Source organism: Phyllobates terribilis, unplaced genomic scaffold (assembly GCF_046119375.1).
Source record: "Phyllobates terribilis strain yellow unplaced genomic scaffold, ASM4611937v1 Scaffold_1__5_contigs__length_1240528914, whole genome shotgun sequence".
Lineage (NCBI taxonomy): Eukaryota > Metazoa > Chordata > Amphibia > Anura > Dendrobatidae > Phyllobates > Phyllobates terribilis.
The window spans coordinates 250,067,346-250,091,643 of NW_027362761.1; the positions used below are offsets into that span (position 1 = coordinate 250,067,346).

The following is a 24,298-nucleotide window of genomic DNA, read 5'->3' on the forward strand; positions in this document are numbered from 1 at the left end:
CTAATTACTAGGGAAGCACAGAACAACACTAGTATTGAGAACTGATCAGTGTGAACAGGTTATTAATTGGATAGCAGATAATACTTCCAGTTACCTGGGCACCACCACCTCCGGTCTGTCTTCCACACGGTCAACTCTTAGTAGCCGTGAGTCTCGACCGCATACTCCTCCTCACCCAGATGCTCCTTCCTCTCACCATGCCGAGTGTCGTCAGACAGCAAGTGATCCCACACTTGGACACTCTGAAGAGCTGTTCACTGGTCCATTTCCATATTTGGGCCCCTCGCCTGATACGCTTGAAGTGGTGGAAGAGGAGATCCCATGTTGCGATGCCCAAATATTTGAACAGCCACGGCCACAGGAAGTCGACGTTGGCAATCTGTCACAAGAGGTGGACGATGACGAGACGCAATTGCCAGGAAGTGAGGAGGAAGATCGTGGTGTGCAAGTGGAAGAGGAGGAGGTGGTGGATGATCTAGTAACTGACCCAACGTGGAAGGAGGACATGCAGAGTGAGGCCAGCAGCACACAGGGGGAGGGAGGCAGAGTACCCCAACAGGCAGGAAGAAGCAGTGTGGTGGCCGCAGACAGAAGGCAGGCAACCGTTCCCCGTAACACCAACACGAGGGACGTTGCCAGTACAAGCGGTAGGTCTTCCAGAGTCTGGAATTTTTTTAAAGACTCTGCTGATAACCCCAAAAAGGCCATATGTTCCACCTGCCATGCCAGCATCAGTAGGGGTGACAAAACTACCAGCCTGACCACCGCCAGCATGATCAGGCACATGGCAGCAAAGCACCCGACTTTGTGGGGCGAAACCCAGGGTCCACGACCAGTGTCAGCGGGTGTCACCACTGCTTCTTCCACTGTTGTGCGTGCAATAGAACCCCCTGTTGCGTGTGCAAGGCAATCCCCTGTCCATACTGCATGTAAAGATGCCCCCTCCTCTCAGTCTTCACTTGTTATGGCAGTTTCTCAAGAAACAGCATCAACGTCCACGTCCCACCGCAGCGTTCAATTGTCCATATCCCAGACCTTTGAACGAAAGCGGAAATTCGCAGCTAACGCCCCACAGGCCACAGTCCTAAATTCGCACATTTCACGACTGCTTGCATTGGAAATGCTGCCTTTTAGGCTGGTGGAGACGGAATCCATCCGCAATCTTATGGCGGTGGCCGTCCCTCGGTACTCGGTCCCCAGCCAACACTATTTTGCCCGGTATGCCATCTGCCGTGCCCTCAACAACGCAGTTACTGGGAGAGTCCACCTGACAACGGACACGTGGACAAGTGCTTGTGGCCAGGGACGGTACATCTCTCTGACGACACACTGGGTAAACATAGTGGAAGCCGGGACCCAGTCGGACCTTGGGACGGAACACATCCTCCCCACACCGAGGATTGCGGGCCCTATGTCAGTCAGAGTTGCCCCCACAGTGTACAGCTCCTGTGCATCCTCCTCCTCCTCCTCATGTTCAGCCTCCATCTCAGATATCACCACATCAGTTACAAGCTGGAAGCATTGCAGTACTGCCTCCGCCAAGCGGCAACAGGCTGTGCTGAAACTCATAAGCTTAGGTGATAAACCTCACACTGCTTGTGAGTTGTGGACAGCTGTGAAAGAGCAGGCAGATCTGTGGCTGAGACCGCTGAACCTACATCCCGGCATGGTCGTGTGTGACAATGGCCGTAACCTGGTGGCGGCTCTGAGGCGAGGTGAGATCACACACGTACCATGCCTGGCTGATGTGCTTAACCTCGTGGTTCAGCGGTTTCTTAAATCGTACCCCGAGTTGCCAGATCTGCTCGTCAAAGTATGCCGCCTGTCAGCTCATTTTCGCAAGTCGGCTACAGTTTCCGCCGCCCTTGCTGTGTTGCAGCAGCGTTTGCAGCTTCCGGCACACCGACTGGTGTGTGATGTCCCCACACATTGGAACTCTACCCTCCACATGTTGCAAAGGATTTGTGAGCAGAAGAGAGCAGTTGTGGAGAACCAGCTGCAACAAGGCCGTCGATATTCAGGTCAGACTCCACACATAAGACCTCAGGAGTGGACCTGGATGTCTGACATATGTACCATCCTGACAAACTTTGAGGAGGCCACCAAGATGGTGAGTGGCGATGATGCCATCATTAATGTCAGCATCCCACTTGTCTGTCTTTTGCAATGCTCTCTGCAGAGAATTAAAGAGGAGGCATTGCAGCCAGAGTATGATGAGATGGATCAAGAAGCCGTAGCGGGCGATTACACACAGCCCAGCCTCATCTCATCCCAACGTGCATTGGGGGACAATGAGGGAGAGGAGGAGGAGGAGGAGGAGGAAGAACAGGAGCTGCTATCATGCGTTGTAGACAGTAGTACCTGTACAAGTGTCATACCGTCGGTTCAGCGTGGGTGGCCTGAGGACAGGGGGGAGGAGGAAGAGGAGGAGGAGGAGGAGAGCATGGTCAGTCGTCATCTTGGTGAGGACACGGAAATCTTGCCCATTACCAGTCTGGCACGCATGACTGACTTTATGTTACGCTGCCTTAACCGTGACCCTCGCGTTGTCAAAATGTTGGGTGACAGTCATTACTGGTTGGTGACACTTGTAGACCCCCGCTACAAGGAGAACTTTCACTCTCTTATTCCTGAGGTGGAGAGGTCTACAAAAATGGGGCAATACCAGAAGGCCCTTGCTGCAGAACTCTTAAAAAAATTCCCATCTGAACACACTAGCGGCAGAGGTCACAGTTCGTTGCCCAACCAAGGCGTACAGGCGAGAGAGATGCAACTCCAATCCAGCAGAGGCAGGGGAACACTGTCAACGTTCTGGGACAGTTTTCTGACACCCGCCCAGCTTACAGGCCCTGAGGCGCGGGGTACTCTCACAAGGAGTGGAAAGTTTCAAAAGATGGTGAGGGAGTACCTTGCCGATCGTACCAGCGTCCTCCGTGATTCCTCTGTGCCTTTTAATTATTGGGTATCCAAGCTGGACACTTGGAATGAACTCGCTCTGTACGCCTTGGAGGTCCTGGCCTGCCCTGCCGCTAGCGTGTTATCGGAGTTTTAGTGCCGCTGGGGGAATTATAACTGATAAGCGCACTCGCCTGTCAACTGACAATGCTGACAAGCTGACCCTTATCAAAATGAACAAGGGCTGGATTGGGCCAGACTTCTCATCACCACCAAATGACAGCAGAGTAACATAAAGTCAAATCCACTGTGTTATTTCGGGAGGTGTATTCACATGCACCGCTTCACACCCACACATGGGTATACGCTTCCTCGTTTCGGCTGTTTAATCTTCTTCTCCTTATCCTCAGCCTCCACCACCACTATACCACCAGGGTGCCAGCATTGCAAGTTCCTCCGTCCTTATTTTTGGCAGCTTTTGCTTGCAAGGCATAAGCAAATACTATGGGACACCCACTCCCCAATAATGGGACTTATGTTTGTAATATGCTGTACTGAATGGCTCTTGTAAGGGGCATTGCAAGTTGCTCCATCCTAATTTTTGGCAGCTTTTGCTGGGAAAGCATAAGCAAATACTATGGGACACCCACTCCCTAATAATGGGACTTATGTTTGTAATATGCTGTACTGCATGGCTCTTGTAAGGGGCATTGCAAGTTGCTCCGTCCTAATTTTTGGCAGCTTTTGCTGGGAAAGCATAAGCAAATACCATAGCATAAGCGGATCGGGTTGACAGGTTACTGGGTGGGGCTGGCGAAGACCCAGCGGTCATGGTCCACATCGGCACCAATGACAAAGTGAGTGGTAGATGGAGGGTCCTTAAAAATGATTTCAGGGACCTAGGTAGGAAGCTTAGGGCAAGGACCTCCAAGGTAGTTTTCTCAGAAATACTACCAATCCCGCGAGCCACACAGGAGCGCCAACGGGAAGTTAGGGAGGTGAATAAGTGGCTAAAGAGTTGGTGCAAGGCAGAAGGGTTTGGGTTCATGGAGAACTGGGCCGACTTCGTGGTCGGCTACAGGCTCTACCGTAGGGACGGGCTGCACCTCAATGGGGAGGGTGCAGCGGTGCTGGGGAAGAAGATGGCTAATAGGTTGGAGGAGTTTTTAAACTAGAGACAGGGGGGGGAACCAAGGAAATAGGTGGGATGTGAGGCAAGCAAGGGGGAAGGGGAGAAGTGAATATAATGAGGGTGGAGAGGGGGGTGGGGATAGTACAGTTAGATCGTTAGAGAAGAATAGGATGCTAAATAACCCCAAAGTTTTATCTTGCATGCTGACCAAGGCAAGAAGCCTGACCAATAAGGCGGATGAGCTGCAGGCGCTTATATCGGAGGAGAGGTATGACATCGTAGGTATAACAGAGACTTGGCTAGACGATAGCTACGACTGGGCGGTAAATTTATTAGATTATAGTTTATTTAGAAGGGACCAGAAACAGGGGAAAGGCGGAGGAGTCTGCTTATATGTAAAGTCATGTCTAAAACCCAGACTAAGGGAAGATATAGGAGAGGGAGAAGAGGGGGTCGAGTCCATGTGGGTAGAGATAGAGGGAACTAAAAATAATAATAAAATATTACTGGGGGTCTGCTATAAGCCACCCAATATAACAGAGGAGAATGAGAATCTGCTATTAGGACAAATAGACAAAGTAGCAAAACATAATGAAGTGATTGTAATGGGGGATTTCAACTACCCGGATATTGACTGGGAAACAGAAACCTGTAGATCTCAGAAAGGAAAAAGGTTATTGACAAATATTAAAGATAATTATCTCTCCCAACTAGTGCAGAAACCAACGAGAGGGAAGGCCGTGTTGGACTTAATATTGACTAATAGGCCTGATAGAATAACTGAGGTACAGATAGGGGGGCACCTAGGTAATAGCGACCATAATATTATCGACTTCAAAATGCCCTTCAGTAGGGTTATCAATAAGGGAACAACAAAAACATTAAACTTTAGGAGGGCGAAGTTTGATCAGCTGAAAGAAAGCCTTCAACTTATTGACTGGGACAAAGTTCTTAATCAAAGGAATACGAATAGTAAATGGGAAACCTTCAAAAGAATTCTGAATACTCAGTGCGAGAGATATATACCGTATGGGAATAAAAGGGCCAGAAATAAGAGGAAACCAATATGGTTGAACAAGAACGTAAAAGGGGCGTTAAATAGCAAAAAAGAGGCATTCAAGAGATTAAAACAGGAAAACAGTAAGGAGGCACTAATGTGTTACAAGGAAAAAACGAGAACCTGTAAAAAACAAATAAAAATAGCGAAGGAGGAAACAGAGAGACGTATTGCTAGGGAAAGTAGATCAAATCCCAAACTGTTCTTTACGTATATAAATAGTAAAAGGATTAAATCGGATAATATTGGACCGATAAAAAGTGAGGAAGGCAAAATCATAGAGAAAGATGAGGATAAAGCTAATCTATTAAATTTTTTTTCGACAACTTTCACAAAGGAAAAAGAACTAACAGGAGAAATGAGAAGTGACAAACTTAATCCTCCACTAAGTATGACAAATCTAACCCAAGCTGGGGTACAGAAACGCCTCATTAACATTAAAATAAACAAATCACCAGGACCTGATGGCATACACCCACGGGTACTAAGGGAACTAAGTAATGTGATAGACAGACCGTTATATCTTATATTTAAGGACTCTGTTGAGATTGGGTCTGTACCACTTGATTGGCGACAGGCGAATGTAGTGCCAATATTCAAAAAGGGAGCGAAAAGTGACGCCGGAAACTATCGGCCGGTGAGTCTGACGTCCGTTGTGGGCAAAATTTTTGAAAGCTTCATTAAAGAGGCAATTACGGAGCATCTTGATGCTAATAATCTTTTAATCCCGAACCAACATGGATTCATGAGGAATCGCTCCTGCCAAACAAACCTGATTGACTTCTACGAGGAGGTTAGCTCTCGAGTAGATCAGGGGGAACCAGTGGATGTCGTGTATCTCGACTTCTCAAAAGCGTTCGATAGCGTGCCACATAATAGGTTGGTATACAAAATGAGAATGATGGGGCTGGGGGAAAATGTCTGCAAGTGGGTAGCTAACTGGCTAAAGGATAGAAGGCAGAGGGTGGTTATAAATGGAATATACTCAGATTGGGTAAGAGTCACTAGTGGGGTACCACAGGGGTCTGTACTAGGCCCAATGTTATTTAATTTCTTTATTAACGACATAGTCAACGGGATAAAAAGTAAAATATCAATATTTGCAGATGACACAAATTATGTAAAACAATTAATACAAAAGAGGACAGTGCAGACCTACAGAGGGATTTGGATAAGCTGGGTAGGTGGAGCATTAAATGGCAAATGAGGTTTAACGAGGAGAAATGTAAGGTCATACATATGGGAAGGAAAAATGGAAGTCACCAGTACTCACTGAATGGGAAATCATTGGGGAATTCAGAGATGGAGAAGGACTTGGGCATCTTGATTGATAGCAAACTAAATTGGAGTGCCCAAAGTCAGGCCGCTGCTGTAAGGGCAAACAGGGTAATGGGATGTATCAGAAGAGGTATAGCTGCAAAGGATGAGAACATTGTTCTTCCACTGTACAAAGCACTGGTCAGACCACACTTGGAATACTGTGCTCAGTTATGGGCCCCAATATATAGAAAGGATATAAATGAGCTTGAAAAGGTACAAAGGAGGGCAACAAAATTAATAAAGGGAATGGAGGGACTGCAATACCCAGAGAGGTTGGCAAAACTAGGACTATTCAGCCTGGAAAAGAGAAGGTTGAGGGGGGACATAATAAATGTGTACAAATATGTTAGGGGACAGTATAGAGATCTTGCCCGGGATTTGTTCAAAAGGAGGGATATTACGGTAACAAGAGGGCACTCACTAAGACTGGAAGAGAAAAGGTTTCAGCACCAGCATAGGAAGGGGTTCTTTACGGTAAGAGCAGTGAGAATATGGAATTCACTGAGTGAGGAGACGGTAATGTCAGATTCACTGCACCAGTTCAAGCAGGGACTGGATGCATTTCTAGATACCAGGCAGATTTCAGCATATACTTAAAAATAAAATAAAATAGTAGGTTGATACAGGGATTTATTCTGACTGCTGGTTTCAGAGTCGGGAGGGAATTTTTCCTCAGGTGAAGATTGGCCAAATCATTTGGGGTTTTCGCCCTCCTCTGGATCAACTTTAGCAATTACAGAACTAACAGGTCGAACTTGATGGACGCAAGTCTTTATTCGGCTTTACAAACTATGTTACTATGTTACTATGTTACCCACTCCCCAATAATGGGACTTATGTTTGTAATATGCTGTACTGCATGGCTCTTGTAAGGGGCATTGCAAGTTGCTCCGTCCTAATTTTTGGCAGCTTTTGCTGGGAAATCATAAGCAAATACTATGGGACACCCACTCCCCAATAATGGGACTTATGTTTGTAATATTCTGTACTGCATGGCTCTTGTAAGGGGCATTGCAAGTTGCTCCGTCCTAATTTTTGGCAGCTTTTGCTGTGAAAGCATAAGCAAATACTATGGGACACCCACTCCCCAATAATGGGACTTATGTTTGTAATATGCTGTACTGCATGGCTCTTGTAAGGGGCATTGCAAGTTGCTCCGTCCTAATTTTTGGCAGCTTTTGCTGGGAAAGCATAAGCAAATACTATGGGACACCCACTCCCCAATAATGGGACTTATGTTTGTAATATGCTGTACTGCATGGCTCTTGTAAGGGGCATTGCAAGTTGCTCCGTCCTAATTTTTGGCAGCTTTTGCTGGGAAAGCATAAGCAAATACTATGGGACACCCACTCCCCAATAATGGGACTTATGTTTGTAATATGCTGTACTGCATGGCTCTTGTAAGGGGCATTGCAAGTTGCTCCGTCCTAATTTTTGGCAGCTTTTGCTGGGAAAGCATAAGCAAATACTATGGGACACCCACTCCCCAATAATGGGACTTATGTTTGTAATATGCTGTACTGCATGGCTCTTGTAAGGGGCATTGCAAGTTTCTCCGTCCTAATTTTTGGCAGCTTTTGCTTGGAAAGCATAAGCAAATACTATGGGACACCCACTCCCCAATAATGGGACTTATGTTTGTAATATGCTGTACTGCATGGCTCTTGTAAGGGGCATTGCAAGTTGCTCCGTCCTAATTTTTGGCAGCTTTTGCTGGGAAAGCATAAGCAAATACTATGGGACACCCACTCCCCATTAATGGGATTTATGTTGGTAATATGCTGTACTGCATGGCTCTTGTAAGGGGCATTGCAAGTTGCTCCGTCCTAATTTTTGGCAGCTTTTGCTGGGAAAGCATAAGCAAATACTATGGGACACCCACTCCCCAATAATGGGACTTATGTTTGTAATATGTGTACTGCATGTCTCTTGTAAGGGGCATTGCAAGTTGCTCCGTCCTAATTTTTGGCAGCTTTTTCTGGGAAAGCATAAGCAAATACTATGGGACACCCACTCCCCAGTAATGGGACTTATGTTTGTAATATGCTGTACTGCATGGCTCTTGTAAGGGGCATTGCAAGGTGCTCCGTCCTAATTTTTGGCAGCTTTTGCTTGGAAAGCATAAGCAAATACTATGGGACACCCACTCCCCAATAATGGGACTTATGTTTGTAATATGCTGTACTGCATGGCTCTTGTAAGGGGCATTGCAAGTTTCTCCGCCCTAATTTTTGGCAGCTTTTGCTTGGAAAGCATAAGCAAATACTATGGGACACCCACTCCCCAATAATGGGACTTGTGTTTGTAATATGTGTACTGCATGTCTCTTGTAAGGGGCATTGCAAGTTGCTCCGTCCTAATTTTTGGCAGCTTTTTCTGGGAAAGCATAAGCAAATACTATGGGACACCCACTCCCCAGTAATGGGACTTATGTTTGTAATATGCTGTACTGCATGGCTCTTGTAAGGGGCATTGCAAGTTGCTCCGTCCTAATTTTTGGCAGCTTTTGCTGGGAAAGCATAAGCAAATACTATGGGACACCCACTCCCCAATAATGGGACTTATGTTTGTAATATGCTGTACTGCATGGCTCTTGTAAGGGGCATTGCAAGTTTCTCCGTCCTAATTTTTGGCAGCTTTTGCTTGGAAAGCATAAGCAAATACTATGGGACACCCACTCCCCAATAATGGGACTTATGTTTGTAATATGCTGTACTGCATGGCTCTTGTAGGGGGCATTGCAAGTTGCTCCGTCCTAATTTTTGGCAGCTTTTGCTGGGAAAGCATAAGCAAATACTATGGGACACCCACTCCCCATTAATGGGATTTATGTTGGTAATATGCTGTACTGCATGGCTCTTGTAAGGGGCATTGCAAGTTGCTCCGTCCTAATTTTTGGCAGCTTTTGCTGGGAAAGCATAAGCAAATACTATGGGACACCCACTCCCCAATAATGGGACTTATGTTTGTAATATGCTGTACTGCATGGCTCTTGTAAGGGGCATTGCAAGGTGCTCCGTCCTAATTTTTGGCAGCTTTTGCTTGGAAAGCATAAGCAAATACCATGGGACACCCACTATTCAATAATGGGACTTATGTTTGTAATATGCTGTACTGCATGTGACGCGCCCCCTGGGCCATGTGTACACGTGTGTGGGATGCTCAGCTTCCAGCCCCTGGTCTTTAGCTCCTAGCTCCTACAGAGCTCCTTGCTGTTACTTTCCCTTGCTCTCACTCTGACTCTGACTGTTCTCTGACTCACTCAACCCCGCCCCAGATCCAGTTTATAAGGGCAGAATTCTCCCCTCCCAGGATTGGGGCAGGAGGATGTTTCATGTTTTTTGGGATCCTTACCAGGAAACCTCCCACTTGCTCTCCGACGTAATATCTCTATTACTGTGGTGACCAGACCCCTGGGGTGCCACACATGGCTCTTGTAAGGTGCATTGCAGTTCCTCATAATTTTTGGAAAGCCTTCCATTCACTGCTTAGGCCAACAGTGCACGGGAGACCCAGTTGCTATAAATGGAAAAAAGGTTTAGTTAACGCCCTCTGACCTCCATGTCATTTCCAAGGGGCATTGGAGTGGCTCGAAATTTTTGGTAGGCATTGCACTCACTGTATGCCCTATAACTGTGTAGCCGAACCGCTCCTTTTGTTACAGAAACATATCCTACAAGACATATCTGGTTGACTGGCCTGATATTGATGTGAATGGTCCCTGTTCCTCCTGCTCTTTCTCCTTTGCCACTACCTCATCCATCATTTATCACCTGAAGCTTTGTTTTAACGGGAGTCATAGAACTTGGATAGTAGCAGGAAAACATCCAGCAATCCTCGGAGGAGGTAGGATATGCGCCATAACGCTGACCACCTCAGGCCTAGCCGCTACTACATACATGCGCTTGCATTACAACAAAACAAAGCAGATGCTAACTTCTATCATCCTCATCATGCTCCTCACCTTGGCACTCTCAACTCCCCTGATGGAGAAGCCAGGGCCCACCGGAGGAGTCTGATAGTCCGGTGGGCTCGGCCAATGCTGCCCTAAAGCAGGCCAGGCTAAGAAAAGTGTGGGAAAGGTTATGGGACAAATAGGGGTGGCTGGGGACTGAGTATGGACACCCGGCCACCCCCTGGAGGCTGGGGAGCAAGCGGGGACACCCGGCCACCAGGCGGCTGGGGACTGAGTATGGATACCAGGCCGCCGACACAGCCATGGGGTGGTAGCCAGATTCCGCCTCCACATGCCTAAAAGGCCCAATTTAAAGTGCAAGCAAGCAGTATGGTATTGCAGCCTGGGGGTGGGTGGGTGGCAGGCTGCATACTTGCGCTTGCATTGCAAGGAATGGGAGAGGTACAATTGAACACTGCCCTGGGACAAGGACTTGAATGGGGATAGTTGCAAGTCTGCAACGACAGGTGCAAGGTGGGAGGCATCTCCGCATGTACCATGAACAGGGGTTTGGCATGCACACACTACAGCGGAATAGGCTCTCCTTCCCACTAAATGCACTGGGGAGGGCACCGGTAATGTTTTGGTATACGCATTTAATCTTATGTATAAGGCACACCAGGACAAATATGGGCGGCTGGGGACTGAGTATGGATACCTCGCTGCCGAAGCAGCCATGAGGTAGTGGCCAGCTTTGGCCTCCTCCAAACTAAAAGGCCCCATTTCAAGTGCAAGCTAGCAGTATGGAATTGCAGTCTGGGGGTGGGCGGGTGGCAGGCTGCACACTTACACTTGCATTAAAAGAAAACATAGCAGATGCTAACTTCTGTCATCATCATCATGCTCCTCACCTTGGCACTCTCAACTCCACCGATGGAGAAGTCAGGGCCCACCGGAGGAGTCTGGTTCTCTGGTGGGCTCGTCCAATGCTGCCTAAAGCAGGCCGGGCTAAGAAAAGTGTGTGGGGGGATGTTCCAAGGAGAAATAGGGGCGGCTGGGGACCGTGTGTGGACACCCGGCCGCGGGGCGGCTGGGGACTGAGTATGGACACCCGGCCGCCGGGCGGCTGGGGACTGAGTATGGATTCCAGGCCGCCAACACAGCCATGACGTGGTGGGCAGATTCCGCCTCCACATGCCTCAAAGGCCCAATTTCAAGTTCAAGCAAGCAAGCAGTATGGTATTGCAGCCTGGGGGTGGGTGGCAGGCTGCATACTTGAGCTTGTATTGCAAGGAATGGGGGAGGTGCAATTGAACACTGCCCTGGCACTAGAACTTGCATGGGGATAGTTGCAAGTCTGCATCTTCTGATGCGGTAAGGATCACTTATGATGGGCACACTTTTAGACAGTGACCTGGGAGTCAGAGATGCTTCCAGGGGTCTTCCCCATGCTGTTCCCTTGTCTTTTCAGCACTTTATGCATGTATCACACAGCACATGGCCAGCTAAGGTTGTAAAATGTTAAAATGACATTTCACGGTGAATGCGTTTGTCATAGTTGAAAGCAATACAAAAGTGCAAAAACGCATAAAAAATGCTACTTGTGAACATAGCCGAAGGTGTGGAGGAGTATTTTTGTTTTTGGTCATTTATTTTAACTTATACACAAGTCTTTACCCTGGAAAGGATGTTCCTTAACATATTTCACAGGAAAAAGTTTCACTTTCGTTTTTGAACGTTTTATTGTGAGCCTGTGAAAGTGGCTTAATACCTCTGACCACGTTGTTGACAGCAGTGACTTGGGGGTCAGAAATGCTTCCTGGGGCGATCCCAATGCTGTCCCCATGTCATTTGAGCACTGTCATTATCGTTTTGGGCACTTGTTAGGCTTTTAAAAGACTGCCGGGGGTGCCACCCCAAAAATGCTCGAGTCTCCCATAGACTAACATTGGGCTCGTTGCTCGGGTCGAGCACCCGAGTATCACGGCGAGCTCGGCCCGAGCTTCGAGCACCCGAGCATTTTAGTGCTCTCTCAACACTAGTTAGGTGTGATAGACAGTCGCTCGGGATCTGGCAGTAGAAGGTCTCTGCGCTTGGCATTACAGACACCTTCGTAATCCTTCTTCCTTTAGGACCTAGCAGCAACCTCCCTTCTGCTGCTGCTTGGGAGTTAAAAACAGTCAGTTTGCTCCAGGGAATCGCCGGTGACACTTCTATGTAAGCTTGGAGCACTAGCAGTCCGCTAACCTCTTCTCTGGTGCCCTTGGAGGACAGTTGGCATTACTCCTCTGGTGTCTGCTCAAGTTTATCCCCTTTGTTTGAATACATTGTTGTCTTTAGTTTGTAGTGGGGCCTGACCAGTGCTCACCCCTCCCTTTCCCTATCTAGGGCCAAGCTCTAAGAACATCCAGGGCTTAGGGTCCTGCTCAGCGATAGGTGTGGAACCTATATAGGGATGGTAGGGTAGGCAGGGTGATATTATATTTGCCTAGGGGTCTCCATTCCCCCTTTCCATAGTGTTTGGGCTGTTTGGGCTTCCTCCTCCTCTTCCCTTCGTGTTGCACTTAGTCTTTCCCACACCTTGCTTGACACATAGGTAGCACACCGGGCTGCCACCAGAAATTTCAGGGCCCCATACTGGAAAAATTTTCGAGCACCCTGAGACTCCACCCAAGCTCCATCCCAGCTCCGCCTCCACCCCTGGAACCTTCCCCTATTCCACCGCCTGCTCTTGGAAAAGCTCCACTACTGCACCATATCCTCACCAATCACACATTAATAGTTCCCATTGAACACCATATCACATACATAGCCATCAGCTTTTGTTTTGGCCCAAAAAAAATTCTAAGCCTGCCACCATGACAAAGTAGACTCTTTTGACAGGGCCTACTTTACTCTAGCCTATTAAAAATTTCTTAAAATGCTCAATACTCTTTTTAGGTATATTTTTATTTATTATTCTTTACATACATTTTTCTGTCACATACATTTTTTTAAAATGACCAATAATACCACCTATAGCGGACAAATATGGACAAATACCATCACATCATGGCTGGACCACATATAACCACCACACAGTGACCGAATAATACCACATTCAAGGAACAAATACTGCCACACCATGACCAGACCACATATAACCACCACATAGTGAACGAATAATTCTACATATAAGAGACAAATACCATCACACCATGGCCGGACCACATAGTACCACCACATAGTAACCAAATAATACCACATACAAGAGTCAAATACCACCACACCATAACCAGACCACATATTAGCACCACATAATGACCGAATATTATAATACTGATCATTAATGAAAAACACAATACTAATATTACCGTAAGTGCAATTATGCACAGGAGCTCTGTACATAGTATACAGTGTAAATGTACAGGTAATACAGTGATCACCAGCGGCATTATACACAATAGAAGTGTATATAGTGCACAGGTAATAGAGGGATCACCAGTGACATTATACACGTGAGCTCTGTTTATAATGTATAGTGTACAGGTAATAGAGGGGTCACCAGTGGCATTATACACAGGAGCTCTGTGTATAGTGTACAGGTAATACAGGGACTCACCAATGACATTATACATTATACACAGGAGCTCTGTGTATAACGTCAGTGCACAGGTGAAACAGGGATCCCCAGTGACAATATACACAGGAGCTCTGTATATAGTGTATAGTGTAAAAGTAATACAGGGATCACCAGTGACATTATACACAGGAGCTCTGTATATAGTGTATAGTGTAAGTGTACAAGTAACACACTGACTCACCAGTAACATCTCTAGTTGAAGTCCTTCATCTTCGCTTTTCTTCTTCATCCAGTGCAGACCACAGTCAGGACTCATCTCTACAGAAAATAACACACCGTTATCTAGAGCACCACTTCCAGAGCACATTCCCCAATTTTTTCCCTAACTTCCAAAAAGTGACATAGTATCGCTCTGCACAGTAACGGGACCCACTACTGAAAACAGTATCCTCAAAAATAAAATACATCACAGCAGTAATAATATCCTTTACCCCTTACAGTAAGAATGTCCCACATCCTGGCCCCTTCCGGTAATAGTGTTCTCTATCCAGGCCCAATCTGTCTTATTCCTGGCCCCCAGTGGAGTCTCATTCCTGGCCCTCAGTGTAGTCTCATTCCTAGCCCTCAGTGTCATCTTATACCTGGCCTCCAGTATTGTCTCATTCCTAGCCCCTGTGTCATCTTATTACTAGCCCCATATGTCATCCCATCCTGGCCCCCTGTGTCTCATTCCTGGCCCCATATTGTGACCTTCAGTACTCTGGGGGGGCCTGCATTATCCCATATGGGCGGCCTGCCTGCATTATACTGTATGGGGGGCCTGCCTGCATTATACTCTGTGAGGGGGGCCTGCCTGCATTATACCGTATGGGGAGGCCTGCATGCATTATACTCTATGAGGTAGGCCTGCCTGCATTATACCATATGAGGAGGCCTGCCTGCATTATACCATATGGGGGGGCCTGCCTGCATTATACCCTATGGGGGGGGGGCTGCCTGCATTATACCCTATGGGGGGGGGCCTGCCTGCATTATACCGTATGGGGGCGTCTGCCTGCATTATACCCTTTGGGGGGGCCTGCCTGCATTACACCCTATGGGGGGCCTGTCTGCATTACACCCTATGGGGGGCCTGCCTGCATTATACCCTATGGGGGGCCTGCCTGCATTATACTCTATGAGGGAGGCCTGCCTGCATTATACTCTATGAGGGAGGCCTGCCTGCATTATACTCTATGAGGGAGGCCTGCCTGCATTATACTCTATGAGGAGGGTCTGCCTGCATTATACTCTGAGGAGGGTCTGCCTGCATTATACTCTATGAGGAGGGTCTGCCTGCATTATACTCTATGAGGAGGGTCTGCCTGCATTATACTCTATGAGGAGGGTCTGCCTGCATTATACTCTATGAGGAGGGTCTGCCTGCATTATACTCTATGAGGAGGGTCTGCCTGCATTATACCATATGGGGGTGGCCTGCCTGCATTATACCCTTTGCGGGGGCCTGCCTGCATTATACACTTTGCGGGGGCCTGCCTGCATTATACACTTTGGGGGGGGCCTGCCTGCATTATACTCTATGGGGGGCCTGCCTGCATTATACTCTAGAAGGGGGCCTGCCTGCATTATACTTTATGGGGGGCTGCATTATACTATATGGGGGGGGTTGCTGCATTATACTCTATCAAGGACTATGAGGTTCATTATACTATATGGAGGACTGTGGGCTGTGCATTATACTATGTGGAGGACTATGGAGGACTATGGGGTGTGCATTATACAATATGGAGGACTATGGGGTGTGCATGATACATTATAAATACAACCAAAATGTTTCTGTGTGATCGTGCAATATGTGAGCATTTGGGGCCCCACTATAAACTTTTGTTTGTTTTAACAAGGATGAAATAAAATTTCCGACTTAATGAGCCGGGAGCCACTCATCAGGTCTTTGTCTACTATGTTCACAGCAGGAGATGGACGTACCAATAACTCATATATTAACCCAATTAGTAGCTAACCTGGTGGCCTGAAATATTATTTAGATCTTGAGCTACTTCTTTTCAAGAAGTTTGATAACTATCTGAAATATCTGTACTTCCCACTCACTGGGAGTTTCTGAGTTATTTAAAATATTCCCTTTTAGTAGCATAGACTGGAAGTTCCTATATGAGAACTGTAAAACGTATTCACTTTATCAGTACCTTAGGACATAGTTGAAGCTGGGCTTTAATTCAGGCTGGGCAAGGATTCACTTTTCTGGCTGTTGTCTGTTGGGCATATTCTCTACAGGAGATAAGGTAAAGTGTCTTCTGTCTTGTCCTTGGCTCAAAGCTCCATGGAGGGCAGAATAGGAAATGACTTTATTTTTTATATCTATATAAAGTCATATTATTTATAATAAGCACTATAAAAAATGCTATAAATTATTATTTCAGGCTTTATGGAATGATTGCACAGAACTATATACAGCAGCTCATTTTCTGATAATGTTTTCTGACATTTATTCTCTAGTTTATATCTACCTGACAGAAGACTACATCATCATGCCGGAGACAGTAAGTAACAATACTTTATATTTGCTAGATTTCACAACAAATTGTCGTTACGTGCTTCACAAACTTCTGGCTGACTTATGAACACAGTAACTTTGGCAATAAAAGGAGATTTTTCTGAAAATTCTATAGAACAATTCAACATTGCCAAATAATTAGAATTCCTGTTAAAATACAATGATTGCATGCATGACTTTTCAATTTTTGTGAGTTAGTCATTTTTTTGCTAATGTTTTGTCATCTTCAGTGTGTACTGTATATAATAAAGAACTTGAAGACACCCCCTGCCCACATGCATTATTAGGGCATTTGGACTCATTAGACTTGTGACCATGTATATTAGCCAAAGCAATGACAAATTGCAAAGAGATACTCATACCCAGAGCAGAGATGGCTTCAGGGGAACTTGTTATTGAAAATGTTATTTATCTGCAGATATAGGGTAAAGCTGCAGATAAATAGCATTACAATACAATGCTGCCTAGCCTGGCCACCTTACTGAAAGTGCTGCTACCAGGAGAAAATTAACTTATTTCCTATAAGAAAATAATTTTGGTGAGTTCCAAAAATAATTAAAATCCTCAATTTATTACGAAATAATTTAAAAGATCATACAGGTTGGGGATACATCTCAACACGTTACTGGCAAAAAACCCTTATTCACTGAGATACAGATTCCTTATGATACATGGTATAAAAACATATGGTAACCATCCGTTGATCAATAAACACATATGTTGACAATCAATTACATTTGAGAATAATCCCTAAGATTTAATATAGATAAAGAGTATCATTCCTATGGTTCATGCCGTTGGGGTATTTTGTATCAAGTTTAATGATCCAAAATAATTCTCTTAGGAGGATTTTTTTCCTCCAATCCACTCCTCTAATAGGAATATCCACTTTTTCTAGCCCATAGAATGAAAAATTGTTTAATTCCCCTTTATGTCTCTCTACAAAATGCTTACATGCTCCTGAATAGGATACGTTTGTATTTTTGATGTTGGTAACATGTTCTGCCATCCTTTTCTTTAATTTACGTATTGTGCAGCCAATGTATTTTATTTTACATTCTTTGCAAAATATGCAATACACAACATAATTTGTATTGCAATTAATAAATCTTTTAATATTATTGGATGCATCAATTTTTTGAGTTTGCAATGTAAAATGGCACATTGTACATTTGGAACATGCACATTTAAGAAAACCTTTACAACTTAGCCAGGTTTTTTTATCGCTAATGTGGCACCCCAGGGGGTCTGGTTGCCACAGTGGTAGAAATACCATGTCTGAGAGCGAGCATGGGTTTTCCTGGTCAGGAGCACTATTGCATGCAACGCTCCTGCCCCAGTCCAGGGAGGGGAGGAACCTGCCCTTTATAAACTGGATCTGGGGCGGGGTTAGGGAGTCGAGTCCAGTCGAGTAGATCCAGAGAAAGGGACAGAGGAGCAGCAAGGAGCACTGTAGGAGACAGGAGCTGAAGGCCAGGGACTGGAGTTAGCAGAGCTCGTCCTGGCCGAAGACGCAGAGAACCGGACACCGGAGTCCGAGGCTGTGAGGATATCCACATCCAGCAGCAGAAACCACCTGGCAGGGGATTTCAGGTCCTCTGGCCGTAGAAAACCCGGAGGCTCAGTCACACGCAAGGGACCGGCACCGCCATCGAGGAGCGGAAGGTACCAAAGACCCCAAGTCACCAGCCATACAGGTGAGCACTACACGGTACACTCAGGGACGTGGGCTACTACATGACTACAGCAGGGTAGCCCGGAAGAGTGCAGTCAGACGGGAAGGCCTACACCTCCACCTGGCCAGGGGGACTCTTGTTCGCTCACAGACTGACCAGGCCTCTAATGTTAGCCAGTACTCCCGGCAGGGCCTTCTTCATTACTAACAGTAAAGACCCTGAACTGCACTGCATGGACTCTGAGTCATTTCTGCTGCGCCCATGCACCACAACCCTCACCATTTACACACGCTGCCCTGAGGCTATACTCCTCCCATGGGGAGTTATACTACCCTCTGCTGCGCACCCAACATCAGCCTCAGTGGTCTGCCCCGCAGCGGCGGTTCTCAGTGACCGCAATCCACGGGTGGCGTAGTCGGACATTTAAACATTAAAAACCAAATAAACAGATCCGCAACTGGTTTGACCACCCTGAGCCACGGGACCGGGTCGCCGCCACAGAGACTACAACCCCCAGCATTACACAGAGACCCGGCTTCGGGTATTCCCCCACACACGGCCCAGGGGGCGCGTCACTAATACTAATTCATACTAATCCATTTTTCAGGATTTTAGTATGTGCGCCGAGAAAAGGGAGATCAATATGTGCTACTCTTTCCCCAAGTCTATACATTACACAAAAAAGCGATAAAAAAACCTGGCTAAGTTGTCGCTCCTGCACTTTGATTGACAGCTTATTCAGTGCATCTGTATACTTACAGATGTCACTCACAGTATAGTGAGCGGTGCTGTGAGTGGTGTCTGTAGTTGCTCTGTGCACGTCCCCATGACTGAAAGCTGGCGGCTTCTGGGAGGAAATTAATTAATTTTCTCCTGGTAGCTGCACTTTCAGTAAGGTAGCCAGACAGCATTCTATTGCTTTTTATCTGCATTTTGAAGGGTGACAGATTCTTATTAACATGTTTTACATTGTTTTACCCTTTTTTTAATGAGCACCATTGTATAATACCGGCACAGGTGAAACTTATGGGTGTTTCAACTGCGGATCAGCATCCCGCTTAGACAAGGGATTATTCAAATAGCACAAACTTCACAAAACAATTTTCTAATTTACCTCCTATTAAAGATCCTCTCCAGTTTCATCAGGATTTTTATTTTTTTAGCATACAGCTCATTGTCTTGTTTACCAGCCACCTCTGCAGAATATCAGAGGTGGCCCATTTCTTAGACAAGGAAAATGAGTGTGTTATGAAACTGATTGTATCTCTGGATCTGGCCAACTTCAGTTACCCTATGCTCCGTCGATACTGCAAGCAGAGGCAGATTTTGCTCTGCAGCATCAGACAACTGATGAGTGCCGTTCATCAGCGTTTCATCAGAGTTTGGTCACTGTTTTTAGTTTTTGTCATTAGAATTTAGTCAGAATTTCCTAGATGAAAAAATGAACAAATGGAGGTTTCTTGAGCTTTTCATTAAAAAATAGTGAAACATGAAAAACAGAGAACGCACAAATGGAATGAGTGTTGTCCAACTTTTCTTTACGGACTTTATAGACTTGCATTGGTGAGTTTGATCCAATCAGTCCGCAAAAATGTAAGTGTTTGAGTGGGTTTCCTCCAGGTTCTCCGATGTCCTCCCACACTCCAAAGACATGCTGATTGTGATCCCCAATGGGGAGAGTGATAATGTTTGTAGAGTGCTGTACAATATATTAGTGCTATATAAGTGAGTAAAATATTAACTCATATTTATTTTTATTATCAGACTGTAAATCTTGGACTGATAGTAACTGGCAATATAACCCCTACAAACTTCACTAAGGAACTTGCCACAGGATCTAGTCTTGGAATTGCTATCCTCTCAATAGCTTTGATCATTGGATTTCCGGGAAATGCCTTTGTCATCTGGACTGTGTTGACCTGTATGAAGAAGCGGACTGTCGCCTGCAATCTCATTTTACATCTAGCCATTGCCGACCTCTTTGTCATTCTCACAGCACCAGTGTTTATCCATTTACTAGCTACTGGTAGCTGGGTATTTGGGAATATTATCTGTAAGCTGTGCCATTACATCAGCTGTTTGAGTATGTATGCCAGCATCCTCCTCATCACCTCAATGAGTATAGACCGATTTTTTGCTGTCGCAAAACCATTAGCTTCTCTAACCATAAGAACTAGATCAACTGTTAACCATATGATTTTTGCACTATGGTTGTTAGCGTCTCTCTTGGCCATTCCAATGCCACTTTACCGGGAGGTAATACCCTTTAAAAATAAGCAGCTATGTCTAGCTGTTCATGGTTCTTCAGGACATGTGATATTTCAATATCTTTTTGAGTTTATTACAGGTTTTGCATTTCCATTTTCCATCATAATATCCTGCTATGTCTACATTGGACTAAGGTTACGTACTGCAAACTTTCAGAACAAACATAGGACAAGCCGTTTGGTCATCATGATCGTAGTAACTTTCGCCCTCTTCTGGCTTCCATATCAAGTTATGAATTTTATGCAAGTATCAGGAGAATTCTTCTCAGCAGAAAAACTTATAAACATGGCCAAAGCTGCAAGGCCCACTGCTACAGCTTTTGCATTTTTTAGTAGCAGTGTTAACCCTATTTTATATGTATTTGCTGCTGGCAACTACATAAAGGCTTCTGGAGCAGAATTTATGGCCAAGCTCTTTGAAGGTGTTGGCACTGATTCCCATACTTTACGCAAAGTATCCCACATGATTAACCAAAAGAGTCGGGGTGAATCTGTGGAGTTGGACAATATGAACCAATGAAGTTTTGACTTTGCTTGGAAAATGCGGTAATATTTTATCCTATATAATTGCAGCATACTTATACATTTAATGTAACTTGTCAGAGTAAAACACATTTCAGTTAAGTTACTAAATATAACAGAACAGTCTTTTTGTGAAGTGATGTTGCGCAATGCAAATATTAGAGATGTTTTGCAATTCAGATTCACTGCTTTGCTGAATTTTACCAAATAATTTGATTTCCGGTGAATATGTATACTGCAAATCTTATCATTGCACTGTCTTTTGAGCTCTTTAATGCAAACTCAGCTTTATTAATATCCAAGTGACTTCAACCTATCTGGCTAGGGGAAAATGGATGGTAAGTGGTAATAACCATTCCATTATCAGACTTTTTAAGCATGTACAGGTCTAATATTGGAATATTACAACAGCGAAGTGTGCAAAGCAATTCTTTTTTGCATATAACACGTACACTTTGTGAGATAAACAATTGTGATTATAATTCTGGAATGTGGAGAGTTTTCTTTTTTCTTTTAAAGAAAAAAAATATGACTTGTCCATCTCACAAGACAGGAAGCATATTTTCTCTGACACAAGCCTTAGTTTCAGAATTTTTCTTCAGTAGCAACATTAGGACAAAGGGGTATTAAACTGCCCATCTTGTTTGCAGTGTGTGAAAAATAAAAAAAAATGCTGTTATTAAGGTGCCATTACTTCACTACATCACAGATCAATCGATTCACAGTGACACTGACTATGCAGGTCCAGCACCTCCCTCTCCCTATCACTTTGCAAAAGTATTCACAGACTGAGACTGCAACTCCATTTTCAATGGGTTTCAGCATTACATGATACACCACAATCAGATTTAGGTCTTTTTCTATCGCTATGTTTAATGAGCTGGAGGATCGATCTGCTCATCTCTAGCGAATATGTTATGGTGTGACTTTGTTTGAATTAAAATGTACGAACCATGCGTTGTAAATACATTTTTGTAATGGTTCTCCTAGGAAGTTTGATGTGGTTTCTTTTTAAACATTTATTTCATATTGCTTTCCCAATAATAATGAATAAATTATACAACATTTTTAGATTTTGCTATTTACCTCTCTACAGGATATTTACAAAGTATTTCTTAAGAGATTTCACAGCATGTATTTATTTGTATATAGCTATAGTAAATTACACATACGTACAGAGTCTGTGTGACGACACGTTGTCTTGTATTACGTATTGCATTATTATTCCAAAGACACCATGTGCTGCTTTATGCCGGGCTGTGTGTTCAGGCAATTTATTATATTTTAGAAATACAATTATTTTAGTAATCTACAAGATCTTAGTATTCATTTGTGTGCCTTTAAAATTCCTTGCTGGAGCTCAGATTGCACTGACAGATTTTTGTCCATAATGAGCATTGATCTACAATATATCAAGCCGACTGGTACTAGTTTATTACTGCGCAATAGAAACAGCTCACCGATATACCAGACTGGTGCACGGAACTTCCTGAGACAAAGACTGCGGTTGCAGTCGAAACGCGTAGCCTCTCCATTTTTTTTCTCTGTTTGTTATTCGTTTTTATGGCTTACCGTAATATGTATTTGTGGCACCCCAGGAGTCCGGTTGCCACAGTGGCATTGTCTCCCTCACAAGAGGTGATGCCATGCCTGGAAGCAAGGAGGGGTCCCCTAATCAGGTTTAGCTAGCATGCAACACTTTCCTGGCTCCAGACCAGCAAGGGGAGCTCCTCCCCTTAGCAACTGGATCTGGAGGCGGGGTTAGTTAGTGTGAGAAGAACAGACAGGAGTTAAAGTCAGGACGTCGACGAGGAAAGACCTAGGGAGTGGAGCTGCATGGCAGTTCACCCCAGAGGAAGCGCAGAAGAACCAGACACCGGAGTCCGAGGTTGTGGGGCACCGAAAGTCCAGCAGCAGAAACCGGAGGGCAGGAGACTGCAGGTCTCCTGGCCCCATCAGACGCCCAGCAACACAGCAGCGCCATAGGGCCCAGCACCGCCACTTGGGAGCGACACTACAGGAAGGCCCGAGCTGCTTGCCATACGGGTGAGCACAAAGACATTTTACTCAGGGACGAGGGCCGCAGCATAGCTATACGCAGCAGGGCCAAAGAGGTAGCGCAAAAGGGAAGGCCTACAACTCCACCTGGCTAGGTGGATCCCCCAACTTGCTTCCAGGCCGCCCGGACCTCTATTACCAGCTAGTACCCGTGCCCTGGTCTGCCTAACCACTGCAAATAAAGATAAGAGGAAATCGCCATTAAGTTGTGGACTGATTATTAACTTCGCCATCCTCTGCACTACACCGCACAGCAACGTCTACGCTGCCCTGGAGCTACCTGTGGAGAGCTAAACCAACTCTGCTGCATTAACAGCTCCAGAGGACCTGCTCCGCAGCGGCGGCTCCCTTTAGTCGCATACCACAGGTGGCGTCACGAACTGTATATAAAAACTATAAATCCCCTGTAAATATCCCCTTTTTACTGACCGCCCTGGGTCACGGACCGGGTCACCGCCACTGTGACATCACCCCTAGCAACGACCGGCCCGGCACCGAGTACCCTACGGCCCACGGGGCGCATCATATTAGCTACCATAGCCCATGTGCCGTGCTATTTTTTAGCATTTTCTAAATAAAGATTATTTTTTAAAAAGAGAAAAAGAGTTGAGCCGGCAATCCAACTATTTTCCTATAAAGTTTTTCATTTTTTAACTATATCCTGGTTGGATGTGCTGGCTCAACTTTTTTTCTCTATATTCATCGTCTGTGATCACCGATGGGTGCGACACCCACAGGATGGACTTCAGCTGAAGTTGTTCGGTTCTCAACGTGGTAAGCCTCCAACCTCCATCCCTCTCCTCTCCCACGCTGCATTATTTTTTAAATAATTTTCTTGGAAACTGAAACACATTTCTTCTTTTCATCAACTCGTGTCTTGCATTCATCAATGCAAACCGTATGCCAACCAAACATTCATTGTTATGACTGTTAGTCCGATCGTTTGATTTTCATATAATTTGCATATTATCGGCAAGCAACACATATCCTGTTTACATGGGGCGCCGTCCTGCCTACAAGAGTGATTTTGTGTATAGATAATCCAGCTGGCCAAAGAACAATTATTTTGCTGGCTCGTTGGCTGATCAATGATATGTCAATGCAGCTAATGATCGTTTCTAGGCATGCTCCTTCGGGCAATTATCAGTTTTTCTTAATGGGAACCTGACAGCTAATACATGCTGACCATTCCATAGACCATTGTTGGATGATTTAAGCCATACATACGCTGGGGCGTTTCAGAGAACAGCGTAGCTTCAAAGACGTCCACTCACCTTGAGTGATGGGTCTCTATCTATACAGGAATAGACAGGGCACTCCAGGGCAGTGGGCAGGGAAAAGT

The 24,298-nt window shown here is 45.4% G+C and overlaps 1 protein-coding gene across 1 annotated transcript in view; it reads left to right on the plus strand.

The window, feature by feature from the left end:
- LOC141256141 (leukotriene B4 receptor 1-like) overlaps window positions 1-23,157 on the plus strand; it is a 43,066-nt gene extending 19,909 nt beyond the window's left edge. Inside the window, exons 2-3 of the mRNA XM_073671149.1 lie at window positions 16,376-16,419; window positions 19,874-23,157. Coding sequence (XP_073527250.1) covers window positions 16,408-16,419; window positions 19,874-20,896 — 1,035 coding nt within the window. The 5' untranslated portion in view covers window positions 16,376-16,407 and the 3' untranslated portion in view covers window positions 20,897-23,157. The remainder of the gene's footprint in view (window positions 1-16,375; window positions 16,420-19,873) is intronic.
- Window positions 23,158-24,298: the final 1,141 nt, after the last annotated feature.